At 34.3% G+C, this 20,951-nt stretch overlaps 1 protein-coding gene across 2 annotated transcripts in view; it reads right to left on the minus strand.

Moving 5' to 3' along the window:
* The window catches only part of ARFGEF1 (ADP ribosylation factor guanine nucleotide exchange factor 1), a 143,948-nt gene that overhangs the window by 66,139 nt on the left and 56,858 nt on the right, over positions 1 to 20,951 (minus strand). For both annotated transcript variants that reach the window (XM_054497547.2, XM_054497546.2), the window contains exons 9-15: positions 13,654 to 13,829; positions 12,356 to 12,489; positions 8,079 to 8,313; positions 3,737 to 3,836; positions 3,485 to 3,624; positions 3,264 to 3,372; positions 2,394 to 2,595 (exon numbers count right to left, since the gene is read on the minus strand). In XM_054497547.2, coding sequence (XP_054353522.2) covers positions 2,394 to 2,595; positions 3,264 to 3,372; positions 3,485 to 3,624; positions 3,737 to 3,836; positions 8,079 to 8,313; positions 12,356 to 12,489; positions 13,654 to 13,829 — 1,096 coding nt within the window. The remainder of the gene's footprint in view (positions 1 to 2,393; positions 2,596 to 3,263; positions 3,373 to 3,484; positions 3,625 to 3,736; positions 3,837 to 8,078; positions 8,314 to 12,355; positions 12,490 to 13,653; positions 13,830 to 20,951) is intronic.

The following is a 20,951-nucleotide window of genomic DNA, read 5'->3' on the forward strand; positions in this document are numbered from 1 at the left end:
TCTTAGTCTGGGATGCTCTTCCTTATTCTGTCTTCCTAAAGGTTCCCTTGTCAAGTTCTCATCCAACCACAACCACTTAACATTCATAAAATGAAACACTTTTCACTAAGCTAAACATAATCCCCCTACCCCTAGAAGCTCTCACTGTAATGGAAGAAACACAATTTTAAAGAATTATAATAGTAAAACTGTGACAAACAGATGTATTCACAAGGTAAGAAAATAACACAGTAGAAGTAACTAACTTAGATGGTCATAATATATTTCCTGGGAAAGGTGACTCTGGAACTATTTTGAAGAACAATTAATCTTTTATAAACAATAAGAAAAAACATGCCAGAGAGGAAGAAGCCATACTAAAACACAAAAGCACAAGACAGTATTATATAATAGTTCTGCATTGTTGCAAAGTGAGGTGAGACAGAAAAGTGTCAGGAAATGAAGCTTAGAGTCCAGCAGATCCAAATCATGAAGGTATTATCATACCTTCAAAGAAGCTTTGGTTTTATTCTCTAAGAGAGGGAAAAAATAGACTCACATTCAAGAAAGGTTACTCTAGTTAAGTGTGAGAAAAGACTGAAGAATGAACAAAACCAAAGAAAAAGGTAAGCCAATTGAAAGATTATACTAGTTGAGGAAATAAATAATCATGATTTGATTTGCAAGAATAGTGGTGGGAGATCGAGAAAAGAGGACAGATTGCAGGGATATTAGGAAGTATAATCAACAAGTCTTAGTGACAGATTAGAGAATCTAATCCTATGAGGGGAAAATCTAAGCTAACTCTCAAGATTTTAGTTTATAAATTTAGTAGCATGCTGGGGTTACTACCATAAATAAGAAATACAAAAATAACAGGCTTCTCTATTTGTCGTTTGTTTTGGGTAGGAGACCTAAGGGGTTGATGTTGGAAAAGGGCTGAGGAACAGAACCCTGGCAATGCTAAGATGCACGCAGGAAGAAAGAGAAAGCAGCCCACAAGACTGAGAAAGCATAGTCAAAAAGGTAGGAGAGAAGAAACAGGATAGACTGGTGTCATGAAACAGTTGCAGACAAGTATACTAGGAACACAGTTCCATGAAAGCATTCTCATCAATGGTTGTATTAAGTAGAAAGCAAGTCCAGCTGCTGAGAGAAGGACTGGGAGACTTCCACTTTGAAGCTCTCTAACTACTCCTCATTTCTCAAGTACTTCAAAATAAGTACCTTGGCAGTACTTACTCTGTACGACACTCTTTTATAAACCTTACACAGTACTATTTTTAAAAACTGCTCATGTTTAGAATGTAATCTTGAATACAAGGACCAGTGCCTTCATGGTGCTTGGCAATAGTCCCAAGTACCAAATATGTGTTTACTGGGTGACCAGCAGAATTTTAATATGCATATTTGTTTACACATACTAGACCAAGAGCCTCTCAGAAGGAAGGGCTGTTGTTCCAGGTATCTAGTTTCCCCAGGACCTTGCATAATATCTGGAAAGATGAGACTTTAATAAATATTGACTGAACAATTAGAATTAATGCAGTAGTGACAGCTATTTCCTGAGGCAATTTGGTAAGATTCTGTAATTTTAAAATAGAATATGTGTACATTTTTGTCGAACTGTTTTTCATATTAACACTGGAGAAAAAAGACACCTGAACGTTCACTAAAAGGCACTGCTTAAGTATCAGGAAGAAATGCTTTACAGAAGTAGCAAACCAAGTAAGCACACAGGGGAATTTTTAAGTTTATAATAGTTAGATTCATGGAGACAGCAAACAATTTCATTTTTCCTTATGGCATCTCTTTGAAAAAAGAGACGGGCAACAAGAGAAAGGAAGGCAGCATGGTGATATTCACAAAAGAAATAGTCCAGAAGCAGGCAGGTATCACAAAGCTTAGTGGGAAAACTGATTTCACAAGATTAGGATCCGGTACACTAGCCAGGCTGGAAGAGAGGTGATCACCTTATCAACATATAAAAATGAAATCAATAACAAGAATAGTACATTTGTAACCCAGCTAGAAAAAATGTAAAACCTATAAAGGAGTACTGATAGCTATTAGAAGTTTCATATTTTAAATGTTTTGAGTTGTCACATGATTAGAAAATGTAATGGGGGGATGTCATGAGCTAAACAGTGCAAAATTGCACAGATGATACTCATCAACAGCACTTATAATATGGTGACAAATTAATTTATATGACAACAGTGGTTGGGCATTACAGGAATCTAGTTGGGCTAGACTGCAATGAACAAGGGGGGCTGAATAGGAGCCTCGTGAATTAGATCCATGAGAACTATCCTCCATTTTACTCATTATAAGGTGATAAACCCACGGCAGGGGTGGCACTATACTGGCAGAGAGATATTCAATAACATTTCTCCTTAAGCTGTGACACTTACAAATCTATCCCTTGTTCTATTATTTCTTTTTGTTGCTTTAGGACCTCAAATTGTTCTGGATTATCAGTGCCAGACATCTGTGTACTGTAGCTGCCTATTCCTGATGATGATGTTGACTCCAGGGAATTTAAACTTCCGTATCTGTTTATTGTCTCAGGGTGTTTGATTTCACTCATCTCTTGCTCTGAGGGTTTTTCCTGACCTGAAAGAAGAAAAATTGATAGAGTACATTATTCTATCAAAGAAAAAAAAAAGTGTAAGGGCAAACAAATTCTTAAATAAGGCAAGGCATTTCAATGTTGCTTAGATATCTATTTAATACAAAATAACTATTAGGTAACATAGTAAACAACATACTTTGATATTAAAACACACTGTAATTTGTACGTGTATAGTCTGCACCATTAGGAGGAGTTCTTTTTGCAGTTGCAGTGCTGAGTATCCACTGGATTTCTGCTCTCAGCTCATTCCTCATGAGGAATTGTTTTCGATAACACCAGTGTAGCCCTGCAGCTATGAGTTTTTCTCTGAGTGAGGGTAAACATCAAACACAGATGAACAATTCAACCTTCTTAAAACATACTGCCTTTTATATGTTTCCTCTATAATTATAACACAAGAAAGTTGCATAAATATGCTTCATTTTACATAATCAAAATATTTCTAAGAAGATTTAGAAAAAAATAGTTTGGATAACTAAGTTAAAATTTTCACAATTTTAAAGCTGGATATTTAACTCACAGAGAATGTTTCCTCATCAGTTAAATGAATAAATATGTCATGAAATTGGTTTAACAGCAGCTGCAACTATCCTCCAAAGTATTATTCACTTAAAATGACAAAGAATTACAACTCAAAATATCACCTTACCAAGAGTTGTCTGAGAGTTGGGATTCACATACTGATCCTTACTCCATTCAACCATACACTTCAAAATCGACACTAAGCATTCTAAACCTTTTTTCCTCAGGCTCAATTCCTACAAAGTAATTCAAAAATACAATTTTTTTTTTTTTAAAAGGTCTTTTAAGGAAAATACATGACTCTTTCCTGGTAAAGTTTAAATTTGAAAATGTTTTTAAAGTTCTTACCTGAACATTACTCATACCAAGTTCTTGACTGCCCCTTCCTTGAGCAATTTTTGATAGATCATTTACTAGTCTTTCAAATATATTGGCTGCATTTAAGTCACAGTCATAATTTACATAAATATCCACTACACTCTGAGCATCTGTAACAATATAACATTAATTTCAACAAAGTACATCTAGGATGTGAGTACATTTGGCCTTCTAAATATCTAATAATAAGAAAGAGATAATAAAAAGGATAATTTAAAATACCTGCACAAATCCTCGTCAGTGTCTGAATAACCATCCATTTGTGATCAAATGAGCTGGTGGAAGTTTCCAAAATGTATAAGAAAATTTCTTTAAAGAACACCTGTGATTAGGAGAAAACGTCTGTTTAATATATTGTTTAGAATTCATATGTGTGATCACTTTTTAAACATCCCAAAGCTGTAGAGCAGATATTAGGACCCAGACTCCTATGGAGTTCAACTCCTCTTGAGTTCCATCTCTGAAACCTCAGGACTAAAATATCTTGGGTAAGCGACTTAAACTTGCCCTTCTAGTTATCAGTACTGAAATTCACATTGATGTGTTTTGTTCTCAACACAGCTGCTACAAAAGAAATATGCAAAGATTTAGAGTTCCTCTAGATGATAATTTCTTGAACATTTTTACAGAATATAACTTACACTTTTTTAATCCCCCTCCAAAAGAGTAATTTATACTTCTGTTCGTCAGTTATATTTTTCAGAGACGTTCTAGTACTAAGAGGCCTGTTTGTAGATTTAAATGTAACTGATACTCTAATCAACACAATAAAAACAATCTAAGTCTCATACGGTTTTATTTTTCTAATTACTCACAAAAGTGAAAATCTCTACTGTTTGAAAACTACATATGAACTATTTCTCACTACTCTTTACACTAAATAATCAAGCAATGAGTTAATCAACCTAATGAGATAAATTTCAATTTAACAGATAAGAATTTTCAGATTTAAATGTATTCTATAAAAGTGACTTTAAGAAGGAATGACTGAAACAACCAACATATTAACATTTATGAAACATATGCATTATGAACCCAGAAAATCACATTTACAGTATCTCCCCCTAACTGGATTAGGTACCCCTGTAATGTGATTTTCTTTCACAAAACTCAGCATATTTCTATTTACTTGTTTAATATCAGTATCTCCTATAGACTGTAAGCTTGAAGACAGTAATGACCAGATCTTTCTTAATAAGGATCACGTCCATATTGCAGGGCACATAGTAGGTGTTCAATAAATACTTATGGCAACATGGCCACAATTCCCAAAAACTGCATCAAGGTACCCCAGAATGCTGTAGCAAACTCATGAGGGTGCCATGAAAAAATTCTGAGGCAAAATTCAGAGGGAGATACATCTGTTGGATACCTCAAAAGATTGCTCATGGTTTCAAATAGATCACACTACATTCCCTTCAATGACATAATTATCTCTGCAAAGCTGGGTTTTGGTAGTTGCTATGATAAAAAACCAAGTACTGAATGAAAACCAATGAAGTACAGGAATGAGGGGGACAGTGCTCAATTCCAAGATCTAAGAAGCTGTGTGCAGTTTCTAACAGGCACACACATCCCAGTGGTTAAGTAATTGTGGTTAAGAATAAAATAAAAACATTATTTTTCTTTTACTTTATGCATACTATTGTCTTTGAAATACATAGTAGGCTGTGAAGACAAATATCCATTAAGTTGTTTGGCCCTGTCTGCTTAATAAATAGAACATAGAACTGGCGGTATTCCTCTGGCCAAAGTGCAACTTTCATGAAAAGTCAGACTCGTGAATCAAAAACTTTTGGGATTCTCTGATTAACAAAATAAATAACATAGACTGGAAGAGAGAGGGAAGAAAAAATTTTAGCTACTATCTATGGTTTATCAAATTGCACTAATAAGCAAAAGCCTATTGCCGTAATATAAGATACTATGCCTATCATAATAGGGGCTCTAAAAAAATCAACCTTTTAATAATTTATTGAGCACCTATAATGTATGTATGTGGAACAACAGCTATATCTTAAGTATGCTGTCTTCACATATGTTCTCCCGAAAAGTTGTACATAAACTGTATCTTCTGGAATAGATATATAATTTAAGACCCATGAAAAAAATCACATCACAGAAACTCTGAAGTGAATATTCTCATAAAATGAATCTTCATGTAAAAACAATTTTGTTTTGCAAATTTAGGTTTTCATAGCTGGGCCTTCTCCACGTTCAGCATTTTTTTTTTTTTTTGAGACGGAGTTTTGCTCTTGTTGACCAGGCTGGAGTGCAATGGCGCGATCTTAGCTCACTGCAACCTCTGCCTCCCAGGTTCAAGCGATTGTCCTGCCTCTGCTCCCAAGTAGCTCAGATTACAGGCAGGCACCACCACACCTGGCTAATTTTGTATTTTTAGTAGAGATGGGGTTTCTCCATGTTGGTCAGGCTAGTCTTGAACTCCTGACCTCAGGTGATCTACCTGCCTCGGCCTCCCAAAGTGCTGGGATTACAGGCGTGAGCCACTGCGCCCGGCGCTCAACTCATTTATAATTTGAGTGTGTATAACATTTTTGAAAGTATATCTATATTTATCGCATTTTATCCTCATTATCTCCCCCTGAGGGACAATAAGGAGTGAAATAAACCTAATTTTTAAAAATCAGAATATTACAATAATTTTGTAATGAGAATCTAACATCTACAAATTGACAAGAAATTTCTTAAAGTTTTTCCTTTCAAATTCATTTTTGCAAAGTTGAATTTGCTGTGCAAAAACAGTAATCTCAAATAATTTTTGATATCTAGATCTAAGAATTTGTATTTTACAGTCTGTAAACAGTACCTACAGAAGCAGAATATCAGTGTCCAAAAAAATCTGTAATTGGCTACACAAAGTATTACAAAATTTTCTAATGCCAACTTAAATGTCTCATCATCAGATGAAAGACTTCTGGTTTTTTACAAAAGCAAAAGTTCCAAAAGTTTTTTTAACGTATTTTATTTATAGTTCCTACAGATAATGGGTAAAAACTATCTAAAAACGGCAACTCTTCCACTCTTCCTAGTTAAACGCCTTGTATTATCTTAAAAGACATATGGCAAACTCTTAAAACTTGACATCATACATCATATGATGTCAGGCACCAAAAATGTTCCTGTCCAAAAATAAGGCCCAAATTAAAAAGCTTTTCACTTAAAATACCAAGGCCTAATTCTGTTTCATTCTCACAACAATGTTCTAAATCAATCTTGATAGCTATTACAGAACATTAACATTAAAGGATAATATGACTATTTTAGCCATTTCAAAATTCTGGAAAAATAATTTATCCTTTCTAACAAGCTAGTGAATTATGAGTCTTGGGTTAGGATTAAATATAAAATTAACAAAAATTAAAATATAACCTGTATATCAAACATAATATGAAGGTAAAAACTGACAACATAAAAATGAGTATTTTAAAAACATACAGCATCACAACCAAAACAACATTTCAACAAATAACAAATTGAAAAAAGCATTCATTAAATTGGTAAAACATAAAGTACTATTTTTAAGTTTTATTTGAAGATGAAAACAAAAAATCAGAAACTGGTACACCTTAAAAAAAAAAAAAACCACTTAAGGCTGGGCACAGTGGCTCACGCCTATGATCCCAGCACTTTGGGAGGCGGATGCGGACAGATCACCTGAGGTCGGGAGTTTGAGACCAACCTGACCAACATGGAGAAACCTCGTCTCTACTAAAAATACAAAATTAGCCAGGCGTGGTGGCACACGCCTATAATCCCAGCTACTCGGGAAGCTGAGGCAGGAGAATCACTTGAATCCGATAGGCGGAGGTTGTGGTGAGTCGGAATCGCACCATTACACTCCAGCCTGGGCAATAAGAGGGAAATTCCATCTCAAAAAAAAAAAAGAAAAAAAAAAAAGAAACTGGTACACTTGCACAACACATGCAGACACGATTGAAAAAATCCCTAATTTAGTTCTACTAAATCACTGACAATATTTTAGAACCACATGATTGCTATTCTATTTCTAAAGATCCTGGGAGAAAACTTTAGGAATATATACATTAAAAAAAAAAAGTACAAAGAAAATAATAATTTTTTTCAAATATCCAAAACAGAACCCCAAAATATAATGCCCCTCAATCACATCTTTTAAAATGCCTAATACTTACAAATGGTTTAAAATAATGGAAATGCAATATATATTTGGAACTTTCTTTTAAGATAAACAAATTATAATATACCACATAGACAATGGCAAAGCTATTATAAGGACCAAATTAATTCAAGAGAGCAAGAACCATTTATTCAACTAGTATAAGTTCCTTGAGGACAGTGGCGCCATCTTATTTCATTTTGCATTCTTAGTGCTTATCCAGTGCCTAGTACTTCATTGGCACATATTAGTTGAACAGATGAACGAAAAAAAATAAGTGCATGGCAATATACAAATATTATTTCACATTCTGGAGAACTTTGCAGTGTATTCAAATATAATTTAACATGAAACAAATGAAATATCCAATAGTAATATTATATTTCAATGGCTAAATGCAAAACATACCTCAATTTGCATCTTCAGATGTGTCTTGAAATTTGACAACAAAGTAAGAAATATAGAAAGAGAAAGCTCAAAAACCTCTGGAACAGATGAGACTCCATTTTTTGAGAGTGCGACACAAAGATACTGTTTAATAGCATTAATAAACATCTCATTTGTCCTGAAAATAGGTCCTGCATTCTGCAGAATGGATAGAAGTAACTGCAACGAAAGAATCTTGGATCGTAGTTCATGAGACCTAAAATGTAAAAAAGAAGGCACAGTATATGAACAAGGTTGGCATTATGGTAATAATAGTTGTTCCAAAAATATTTCCAGATACACATAATCATAATTTCATAAACTTTGTAAATGGAGAGGAAAAGAAAATTCTATAACATAAAAAAAGTACAGTACATGAACAACTTAGCCACTAACAACAGGTGCTTTCATTCACAAACTTTTTAAATTTATTTATTTATTTTGAGACAGAGTCTCACTCTGTCACCAAGGCTGGAGTGCAGCGATCTCAGCTCACTGAAACCTCCGCCTCCCGGGTTCAAGCGATTCTCCTGTCTCAGCCTCCCAAGTAGCTGGGACTACAGGCACCCGCCACCACGCCCAGCTAATTTTTTGTATTTTTAGTACAGACGGGGTTTCACTGTGTTAGTCAAGATGGTCTTGATCTCCTGACCTCATGATCCACCCACCTCGGCCTCCCAAAGTGCTGGGATTACAGGCATAAGCCACCGCGCCTGGCCCACAAACTTTTTAAAAAGAAAAAAAAAATTCACAAATATTTAACATCAACCTATTGTTTCACTGGAAAAGAAAAAAATAATGTGAAGATATATGCTGTGTTCCTTTCTTTCACAACCATACTTCTTACAAATCATCATCAACTTCTCAGATTAAATGCCATATTTAGTATTAATACACAACAGTTCCAATGGACTTTTTTCTGGTTATGCTACTCAAAAATCCTAAACAATAATAAAAAAGTTTTGGTTGCATTAACAAGTGACAGCACTAATTCAAGCTTACTTTTTCAGTAACCATTTAAAGATTTTTTTTCTTTTGAAATAAATATACAGGTATTCAGAACAATTAAAAACTTTAAGGCCAGGCGTGGTGGCTCATGCCTGTAATCCCAGCACTTTGAGAGGGAGGTGGACCACTTGAGGTCAGGAATTTGAGACCAGCCTGGCCAACATGGTGAAACCCCGTCTCTACTAAAAATACAAAATTACTCGAGTGTGGTGGTGGGCACCTGTAATCCCAGCTACTTGGGAGGCTGAGGCAGGAGAATCACTTGAACCTGGGAGGTGGAGGTTGCAGTGAGCTGAGATCGCACCACTGCACTCCAGCCTGGGTGACAGAGTGAGACTCCGTGTCCAAAAAATAATGATAATAAAATAAAATAAAAATACAAACTTAAATAGCTTAGCAACTTATTCTAAATAATTTTGTAATGAAAAGCTGAATAAGTAGTTTTTGGCTTAAAATTTTTAAATTTTTTCCCAATCAATATACTATGGCATGTTTCTGATCACTATCTAGTGTTTTAATTATTTGATTTTGCAAACACAATTTTCCTCCCATTGAAACTGATCTCTTAAGCCTAACAGACCAAGGACATTGATCCCAGGCAACAAAATTTCAAATGCAGAACACACCAAAATGCTCTAGCAGTTGGTTCTTTTTTTTTTTTTTTTTTTGGGGGGGGGCGGGGAGAAGTAGCCCAAATGCTGCTTTCAGTCACATTTACACTGTATAGTAAACTTAATTGCCCTTGATTTCCACCTGAAAAATTTTATGGTTATGAGTGTCAAGTAATTCAAGAAGCTATGTAAATCCAATAAGGAATTGTTAATTTCATGTAAATGGGTATCACAAAAAAATACTACTTTCTCTGAAATAAAACTGGAGCCGATATATTATGGCTCATTATTACACAGTCATGTTTCTAAGATGGCCATTGTGCTGAGTCTTCCTTTGAATCTAAGAATATGTGCAGCAAATACATAATTACCAAAAAAATGCTTAGATAAATCAAGTTAGAGACAGCGAGAACTAAGACTTCAAATAGCTACAGGGAACTACAAATTAACTCACCACCTCCCCTCCTGTTCTAGTCTTCCAAGGCTTACACACTACTTCCTATTCTAGCTCACATTTATCACCTATTATGCTCAATTCCTATTATAATTAAATCCTGCAGCTTACCATTCTATAACAATGAGTGTTTGTTCTAAGTATGTTTTATATTTGTATTCCCAACATTTAACAAAATATCTTGTATACTGTACATGCTAAAAAAAAATTAATGGACTTATTCTTGTATTCATCCATTTATTAAATACCTACTGTGTACAAGGCAATAATGAATGAAGAAATGATTAGACAACTGCCTTATGACACAATAAGTTATACTTTTGATAGGCAAAAGAGGCTGGAAATTTCAGGTCTGCAGTTTTTCATGGGGTAGTTTCAAATTATGATTCTGGATTAAAGAACATTTCCTGGATTATCATTTTAGCAAGACCAGAAAATATAAGGGGAAGCAAAGACAAAAAAAAAGAAAATTATGTAACTACAAAAGCTTGACTTTTGGCAAAAAAAAAAAAAAAAAAAAAAAAAAAAATCATTAAAGACAGAAAACTACATATTCTTTTGGAAAAAGAATAGCTTCTAAGGGTGTACTCAGTATTCAATTCCATTGTTTAATGATGCTGATAGTCAAGTCAAGAAGGTCTTCAAACAAAATTTCCTAATATTTGGTTTAAACCCACTAAGTATAAGGCTTGTTAATTTACATTATTCCTCATAAGAATCCTTTGTAACATTAAAGATAGCATCTTTTCAAAACCAGATCACTCTTTTTTCAGTAATAAATGAACATACTCTTCCCTACTAAGCACTCCTCAAAATTCATATTATTTTCCTTTGTGTCCTTTTCATTCTCAGCATTTTAAAGAATTTCTTCTTTTCTGTTTCTAGCATTCTTTCGAATCACAATTTTTACATTTGATTTAGAAAAAAGCATCTGAGGCTTTAATGGTCAATAACATTTTTAAAGCATGGCAAAAATGGCCTTCAGCAATAATACCAAATTCTTATCTCTTTCTCAAAGTAGGTCTTCATTGATTCAGAATGAGATGTTAAAACTGGTGATTTTTGAATGAGACTTTTTAAAATTCAAAACTGTCGATTTTTTAATGAGATTTTCGAATGTTGATTTCTGACTTAGGGTTTGGGTCTAAAAATATTTTATGATTTTAGGCTTCTGGGTCTAAAGGATGTTTCTCCCTGAACTGGTACAATCTGACGAAATTAAACAAATATAACAAATGTAGTTTCCACATATGTACGAAGTTTTCACAGCAACTGTCTCTGGTCTGCTCAGTTGGCACTCAGAAACTGAAACGCTCCATAGAATTTTTTTAAATTGAAGTACTGTTTCCTTACATCTCTATTTCAATATCCCTTTCTTAAAGTTATGGTCTGCTCCAAGGTTTCTTTCTGCAGAAAGTTCTAAAATTGTCATACTACAATACATCATGCTGCAATATTAGAGAGGCGGGCAACTCATATAACTTCCAAACTCAATCTCAAGAGTAATTAGTTACATTTGAATCATGAGAGATACTTGACCACTTATGACTTACAAAAATGGCACTTTCCTAGGGTTTAATCTATTTCATGAAAATTAGACAAGTGGCTCCTAACTCAAAGTTCTTCCTGATCCCAATAGACAAAGATATCATCCTAGGGCATTTTGTCAGACCTTAGTGAATATGCATTATCTTTCATGACAACTTTTAAGATTTCTTTCTTTTAGGTTTTAGTACCTTTTGACTGGCAGTTTTTAGAAACCTAGGGCTGGGATACAGGGTTACATCAGCTCCAAAGTTACTTATATGGAAATAAGAATTCATTAATTCATTCATTTGATAATACTTATTGAGCCCCTCCTATGCACCAGGCACTATTCTAGAATGCTGTCATACCCTTTAGGAAATAGTGTAAGTTATCTATTCCAGCAATGCTGAAACTTTCTGTTTTTAGAAAATAGTATAAGTCACAAACCCTTTAGGAAATAGTGTAAGTTATCTACTCCAGCAGTTTTGAATTGTTTTTCAATACTTTTTTCTGAAACGTAAAATACCTCCCCCCTCCACCCAATTTTTTTTTATGGTTCTATAGGACAAACAGAACAAAAGAAAATCCAAACATTACCTTAACAGTAAGTTTCAAGCCTAAAAACCTCTATTTGTCAGGCAAAACAGTTAATAACTTACTTTGGATCTGGTGGTCCATCTGACAGCGGTTTCATTGACAGTTTACACAATGACCTGAATACTAGAAAGGCATCCTTTTGTAAAATGTGGGAAAACTTAGCACCAGGTGAAGGTCCTGAAGAATTTCCAGATTCCTAAACAAGTTAACATACCACGAAAATTTTAGAGATATTTGCCAGTGTAAAATCACTTCAGCCTTCTACTGTATTTCATTCAATTCACTAACAGGTGGAGATTCCCCTACTATTGGAAGGGGAACCAGATGAGGGAATCTGCCACATTTTTTTCTTTTATACTCCACGGACCACACCCAACAATAAATACCTTTAAAAATGCACTTTAAAAATATTCCTTATTAATAAACCAAATAAACTCTTAAAATTTACCCAGCTCATACTATTACTGACAAAAAACTGATAAATCATGCCTGACAAGATCCTATCCAAAGACCTAAATTATACTCCCTACTACCTGTCACTGACTGTTTTATGCTTTTATCCTATTTTATTTTTTGTCTCACTCTGGGCAAACATAAACTGAAGGTCAACCAAGCCAAGAAAATGTACTCCTAATATAGGACACTTAGTGGAGGACTCCTTTAACTAAAAAGGCAGATTTTTTACACACAAAACATAAGGTAGGAAGGAGAAAAAGAACCTGTCATTACCATGGTACTGATTTCTTTGCAGCCCTGAACAAAGGTTAAGGTGAAGCTCCCTAAATTTCTAAAAGTTTTCTCACCCTACAACACACGTTGAGTTACCTGAAATGCTTGGGACCAGAAGTGTTTTGGATTTCAGATTTTTTTGGATTTTGGACTGTCTGCATTATACCGAATGAGCATCCTAATCCCAAAATCCAAAATGTGGAATTCTCCAATGAGCATTTCCTTTGTGTATGACCTTTGAGCGTCATCTTGGCACTCAAAAAGTTTTGGATTTGGAGCATTTTGAATTTCAGATTAGAAATATTCAGCCCATACCAGAATTATCTTGTGAATATGTAATAAGAATGTTGTTATTAAATGTTAATTCAATTGGTAGATGGGTGTGGACAAGACGTAAACATAGATGAGACATACCTTAAAGTTGGAAATGTAACTGTCAAAATACGAAGGGGAAAAAATCGCTGTAATTTATACAAATGAAGGAAAAAAAAACCCAAGCTTCTTATTTCCCCAAACTAAATAAAAATCAGGCAGCATCATCACCTGAAAATACTCCATGACAAGGTGGTGGTAGTCTATAAATTTGTAAGATTAACAGGATTTCTCCCCCTCCCCACCCCTCCATTTATACCTGAGTATCATTGGAAGAGACTGACAATCTATCATCAGGTAAGGATGGTGTATATGCAACAGAAATTGGTGTTCCTGGAATTCCATTTGCTTGAGTATTTTCACTGTCACTACCATCCTCTATAGTTCCAATGTTGCCATCTGCACTTGCATTTATAGTAGTCCCTTCTCCCATATCTAAAATGATAAGAATAAAAACCATGCAAATATATCTGACTTAACCGAAGTATATTTAAAAAGCATAGAGTATTTAAAATGAAACAGTGGCAGGAAAGCAATGTAAAGTAAAATATGTATTGGCACCATTTAAAGGTTAGCATACTTACTACTAAATAAGTATGCATCTGGCATACTTCCAAATACAATCCTTACGTTGCTCTGGCAATGAAACACACTTAGCTGATGAAAGGCTAACCAGGATGTGCCAAAACAGAAGCTTACTTTTAGTCTATATTAGCATTTACTGAACTGGGTTTTGATGAATGCTAATGACTTGAGATGTGAAGACAAATTCCTCGAAAAAATATCTCATTGTCAAATTAGTTCAGGAAATGCTGGGAAATAGGTTTCTTTATTGCAGACTTTAAGTTGCTAATACGTACAAAACTCTCCAAGGATATACAGTATGTTGTGTTCCCAAAATTTATTTTACCATGAGCCCCCTTCCCGTTTTTAGAATTCCTATGAATATCTCTAACAATTTATGTTCTTTGGAACACAGCCAGGGAAATAATGACCTACACCACTGAAAATTTTTCACTAGGTCACTTTGAGTAATCATACTTGTAATTAATATAAACAGAAACAAATGACTTCTGGTAGAACAAACAGAGATAATGAAAATAATACCAAGTTCCAGAACTACTCTAGGTATAATGAAACTCTTTCATGCTACCAATTGAAAGAAAACTATAAGATAGTGCGAGAGACACATGCTGTACTATAAGGAACATAGATTCTGAAACATTAAAGACCTGTGTTTCAATCATGTCTTCACCAGTTAATGGGGTAAATTATTTCATCTTTCTTTGCCTGGGTTTCTTCATAAGTAACAGAAATAATGAGGTCTATGAGGAACCACCAAAACACACATACAAGACATAAAGAATAAAACTGGTACTCAGTAAGTGGTAGTTATTACTAATTTTGTTACTAATTGATAACATGTCTCCAACTTTTGAGTGACTTGAGTAATATGAAAGGAGTAGCAGCTTCTGGTTCCCCTACCCAGAAGTTGCTTTCTCCTCTCCAAATCAGAACACCCTGGAATAGATTAAACTGGATAGGCTGGGTGCGGTGGCTCACACCTGTAATCCCAGCACTTTGGGAGGCCGAGGCGGGTGGATCACGAGGTCAGGAGTTCCAGACTAGCCTGGCCAACATGGTGAAACCTTGTCTCTACTAAAAATACAAAAATAAGCTGGGCACGGTGGCGGGCGCCTATAATCCCAGCTACTCGGGAGGCTGAGGCAGGAGAATCACTTGAACCTGGGAGGTTAAAAAAACTGGATAATTCCGAAGCAAGTTTTACATTAATAAGTATAACATGAAAAATATGTTCAGTAATAAAATACACTATGAAAACTGTTACACAAAACAGATGCTTTCTTAAGAGGACTTTTGGAGCTTTAATATGCTAATATTTGATGTGCTAAATACCACTATAGCTTTTATATATTACATATATAAAGAATGCATAGGCCAGGCACGGTGGCTCATGCCTATAATCCCAGCACTCTGGCAGGCCAAGGTGGGAGGATCACTTGAGGTCAGGAGCTCAAGACCAGCCTGGGCAATATAGTGAGACACCATCGCTACAAAAAAATTTTTTTAAAAAAAGAATTTACATATGTAAAGACTGTGGAAAGACTCAGAAAAAAACTAACAACGATTATTAGAAACTGAGTTCCTATCTCATTCCCCAGAGTACTTATTCCAAAACTTTTTCTCTCTGCACCCAATTACATCTCTTCCTATGATTCTCTCCCCACCTCCCCTTAACAAATGACTTCCACCTACTACTTAGCTAAAAATCAGGTAATTTAACATAGACTCCCTCACTGTCTCTTGCAGCACCACAAAAATACATCTCTTCCTGCCTTCAACAGTATCTTCCTCCACTAAGTATTTTTAACATTGCTTTTTCAATTTTGTGCACACAACTGGATCTTCCCCATTATCCAATAAACATTCAAATATTTTCACACATACACACAAAATCTTCCTTCACCTCTTGCTACACCGCAGCTCTTGTCCATTTTCTTCCCTCTCTTTAATTAAATTTCTCAAATGAATACTCAATATTCTTTGATATTACTTTCCTCCTTTCCATCTCAAGAAATTTCTCAAAGAAACTGAAAACATTTCCTGATTTTCTTTTTAGACTTTGAAGCCACACCCCTGTGGCTTGAAATCTTCACTTTATCACTTCTTCGAAAGGAATAATCACTCATTATTTCAGTTTTCTCATTTGTAAAGAGGGGATAGTAATAGTACCTAAACACCCCAGTGTTTGAGGGAAGAGTAAATGAATAAATACAAGCACATAAAATCATTTGGGATATACAGGAAGCACTTAATACAGTTAGTATTATTACTGTCTCATGTTTTTTCCTCTAATTATCCTTTAAACATAGATGCAAACTTCTACTTTCAAGGTGGTGAATTGAGCCTACCAATTTACCTTCTCCTTTGACAAATCCCACTGAAATTACAAAAAAAATATATAAACAAGAGATGTACTTTTAATAACGCTGATAAACTAAGGAGCATATCACTGGATCATAAACTTTGAGGAATTCCTAGAAAGTAGGTTGAGATCAAAGGAAAAGCCATTTAATTTATTGCTTATGACTGAACACATGCAAAGAATAGGCCAACCTGAGAGATATGATTGTTTTACCACTTGGGTTCTAAAAGACTTCAAAGCCTAGAATGGCAAGGTGCTATGAGGTAAGAGGGAAGATGCAAATCAAAGAGCTTGGGGAACCATGCCAATGTCTATCAATAGAGCTGACCACAGCCATGATCATCTAGACTGTATTTGATCACTGCCTGCTAATTAAAGTAGGTTATTTGTTTAGTAGGTCTCCTAACAGAACAAGTAGGCCAGGAAAGGAGAGAGCAGTATCTCAGCTAACTGGGAATGCTGCAATAAACACAGAAGGAAAACCAACTAAGGTTCTAGGCTCCTACTCTGTTTCTACTTAATTATTTCCAATTAAAGCCATTACTGAATGATGCCAGCTTAAGATTCCCTGGCAAGGGTTGGGAGAGTGAGAACAAATCAACAAGTGTGAAGATCTCCCTCAGTGTAGAATATATAAAAAGTGTACAGCATTCATCCCAAGCTTCACTTGACTTTGGCTTCTGTTGACAACATGGTGAATAATATGGGCCTACACAGCCCAAGGGCCGCTAGAGCCATACCCTGCTCAAAGGAGGTACCTGCTTCTTTGCTCTCAGCTTAGAAATGAGGTCTGCCTCTGGACCACAGTCACCTCATGAATTTGGGAAAGGAAGGCCTCACAAGAAATAGAAAAAACACATACACAATTACTGAGAGTAGATTGATCAAATCTAGTCTCTCTTTCTACAAATAGGCAAAAACATAAAGTTTACAGCTCAAAAGTGAAGACAAAAGACAGCAATCTGAGCAAATGGGGAATTAGATTTCACAGCTGTGATAGTTCCAGTTAGTATAGTCAGTGATAAGTGAAGGAATGTTGCAATAATACACAAGAGCAAAGTGCTATAAAAAAAAAAAAAGCTCAGAGAAAAATGGGGTTCTTGGGGACAAAAACATTACTGAAACAAAAACTACATTGGAAAAAGCAGTAGAATGGATATTACTAAAAAATATTTGCAAAATGGAAAAACCCTTGTAACATTCTCGTTGAATGTAAAACCCTAAGACAAAATGATGGAAATTAGAGAAGATTGCAATAGCAATCGAGGACATGATCTAGAATATTCAACATCTGTATAGTGTCAGATGTGGAAAAGAACAGAAAGGATGAAGAAGAATTAACAATAACAACAAAAAAAATTTCTAAAATGATGAAAAGTCATAAAAAAATCAACTGCTACTCCTGATTTAAAAAACAAAAGTAAAATTCATACCAATGCACACATAGTCATGTATATACAAAAGATAAAAGTATCTTTTAATCAAACAAGAAAACTTACTTAATTTGATAAAGAGTATCCTCCAAAAACAAAAGCAATCATCAAATTAAATGGTGAAGTATAGCAATAATGTTAAAAAAAAATAAAAGAATATCCTTGCCATCATTAACACTATTCAACATTTTCTGGAGGTTCTAGCCAATGTGATGTAACAAAAAGAAACAAACAAAAATAAGGTATAAATGCTGTAAAGGAAGAGACAAAGATAAAAATATCATTATTCACTTAGAAAAAATAGCCAAATGAAAAACTTTTAGAAATAATATGAGTTCAGAAGGTGACCAAATAGGAGATAAATATGGAGAAACAGGAATTTTTCTATATTCCAATTAAATTAGGGAATAGAGAAGAAAGGACTCAACCAAAATATTATCAAAACTAAACCAAAAATATAGAAATAATTTAACAAAAAATGTGCGTGAGCCAAATGAAGAAAACAATAAAACTTTCCTGAATGACGTAAAAGACTTGACTAAATGAACTTTTTATGTTTCCGGAGGAGAAGACTCGATACTGTTGCAAAGAAGATATTATCTTCCCAAGTTAACTTATAAGCACGTTACAATTTCAATTACTAAGTAAGCTTTAATTTTTGAACTTAATAAAGTGGTTCTAAGGTTCACCTAACAAAATACATTTAATAGATATTTTAAAAATTGATACTATAGAATACAAAAATTAAAAACTAAAGAAAAAATTGAAGAGGGAGGCCTTGCACTATGAAAATCAAAATGTACTATAAAGCCAAAATATTTTACATAATTCAACACTGGTTAGGAATAGACAAATAGCTCATTACAACTGTACAGAAAACTCAAAAAACAGAACCATTTAGGATAAAATTTTCATTTCAAATTAATTGAGAAATGATTACTTCCATAGGTTATAATTAGCTATGCAATTTCATACCATACAGAAAAATAAATCTGAGATGAATTAAAGAGCTAAAGTCAAAAAATAAAAACAAAGTATTAGAAAAAGGTATCATATTGTATTTTATAATCTTAGGGTGGTAAAATCCATTTTAAGCAAGACAAAAACAGAAACCACAAATAAAAAGATAATCTTTAAAAATTTTTTTTTGGTCAAGTATGTGCTCGGAAATAAAAATATAGGCCAGGCGCGGTGGCTCACGCCTGTAATCCCAGCACTTTGGAAGGCCAAGGCAGGTGGATCACAAAGTCAAGAGTTCAAGACCGGCCTGGCCAACATGGTAAAACCCCATCTCTACTAAAAAAATACAAAAATTAGCCGGGCATGGTGGTGTGCACCTGTAATCCCAGCTACTCGGGAGGCTGAGGAAGAACAACTGCTTGAACCCGATAGGCAGAGGCTGCAGTGAGCCGAGATCTTGCCACTGCACTCCAGCCTGGACGATAGAGCAAGACTCCATCTCAAAAAAAAAAAAAAAAAAAAGGAAGAAAGAAAGAAAAAGAAAATAATATAAGCAAAGGTTCAAACAAAACAAAGACTGAGTAGAAAAAATATTTACAATACACTGAACAAGGAATAATTTCTTAGTATGAAGAACTCCTGAAAATAAGAACAGAAGAAAGAAAAGGAAAAAATAGGCAAAAAGACAAGAATAGTAATTCAAAAAAACATAAGTAGTCCAATGATATTCAGTTGGAATATACAAAATTGCCAATGTTTGACCTATAAAAATAATTGCCTATGTTCTGACCCTGGAAACAGCCAAATGCAAATTAAAACAATACAATAAATACCATCATTACAGTGACATTATAGCACTGTATACAAATTTTTTAATATTGATACACCTTGATCAAGCTATTCCTTCTTTATAATTTATCCAAAAGATAAGTGCAAAAAGATGTCTATAGTAAGAATGTGTATCACAGCAATGTTTATAAAAAGCAAAAACCTGGAAATAATCTAAATGCTAGTATTAACAGGAGATTATTTAAATAAATTATGGCCCAGTGATATAATGAAATTCAAATGGATGTGAATGGATATAGTTTAATATGTGAAAAAGGCAGATTATCAAACTATAAGTACAGTATATTCCCATTTATCTTAAACATATGTAATATATATGCAGGCATGTATGAAAAAAATTATTTAAAAAATTATGTACAGCAAAACACACCATAATAAGATCAAAAGACTTGGGCAAATAATAAACTGAGAGAAAGTATCTGTAAAATATATCACAGAATCCTAATACATAAAGGATTCTTAAGGGGAAAAGGATAAAAATCTGATGGAAAAATGAACAGAAGACATGAATAAATGACTCACTAAAAGTTATACTAATGATCCTACAGATATGAAAAGATGTTTAATTTCACTCATAGTCAGAGAAATGCACATTAAAACCAAACTGAGATACACTTCTCACCTATCAGGTTCGTAAAAACTCAAAATCTTTTAGTACTACCAGCTGTGGAGAGAAAGGCACTCTCATACATTAATGGTAAGAGTGCAAAATGGAATAACACCTATAAAGAGGAATTTATTAGCAATAGCTAACAGATATTCATATTCATTTACCACTTGACCCAATAATCTCATTTCTAGGAATTTGCCCTGAAAATAAACTTCCATAAATATGAAACAATACAGATGTACAAAGTTATTCACTGCAACATTACTTGTAACAGCAAAACACTGGAAACAATGTAAGTACAACAGGGGGCTGGCTGAATAAACTATGATATATCTGCATAGGGTAGTATTATGCAGAAAGCCATGAGAGAAAAGAAGAAAATCTCTATCAACTGAAATAGAATGATTTCTAATATATGTTAAGTGAAAAAATGCAACACACACATACATGCAGTACTCTAACAAAAAATGTGAGAAAGGGAAATGAAAAATACACCTTTGCTTACATCTCTTATGTACAAGCAGACATGTACGCACAACCCCCTAACCTCCAGAGATGAACTAAAAGCTAGTGAAAGTGATTACCTATAGAAGGAGGATCAGAGAAGGAAGGAGCTGATAGAGGAGTTCTCCAAGTAAGCATTTTATGTAATTTTGACTTTGAATCATGTAAGTATTTTTCATATTAAAAAACATTAACCAATAAAATAATACAAGTAACTTTTTCAAAACAGTACTCTCACTCATCTTTAGTAGGAT

This window comes from Pongo pygmaeus, chromosome 7 (assembly GCF_028885625.2).
Source record: "Pongo pygmaeus isolate AG05252 chromosome 7, NHGRI_mPonPyg2-v2.0_pri, whole genome shotgun sequence".
NCBI lineage: Eukaryota > Metazoa > Chordata > Mammalia > Primates > Hominidae > Pongo > Pongo pygmaeus.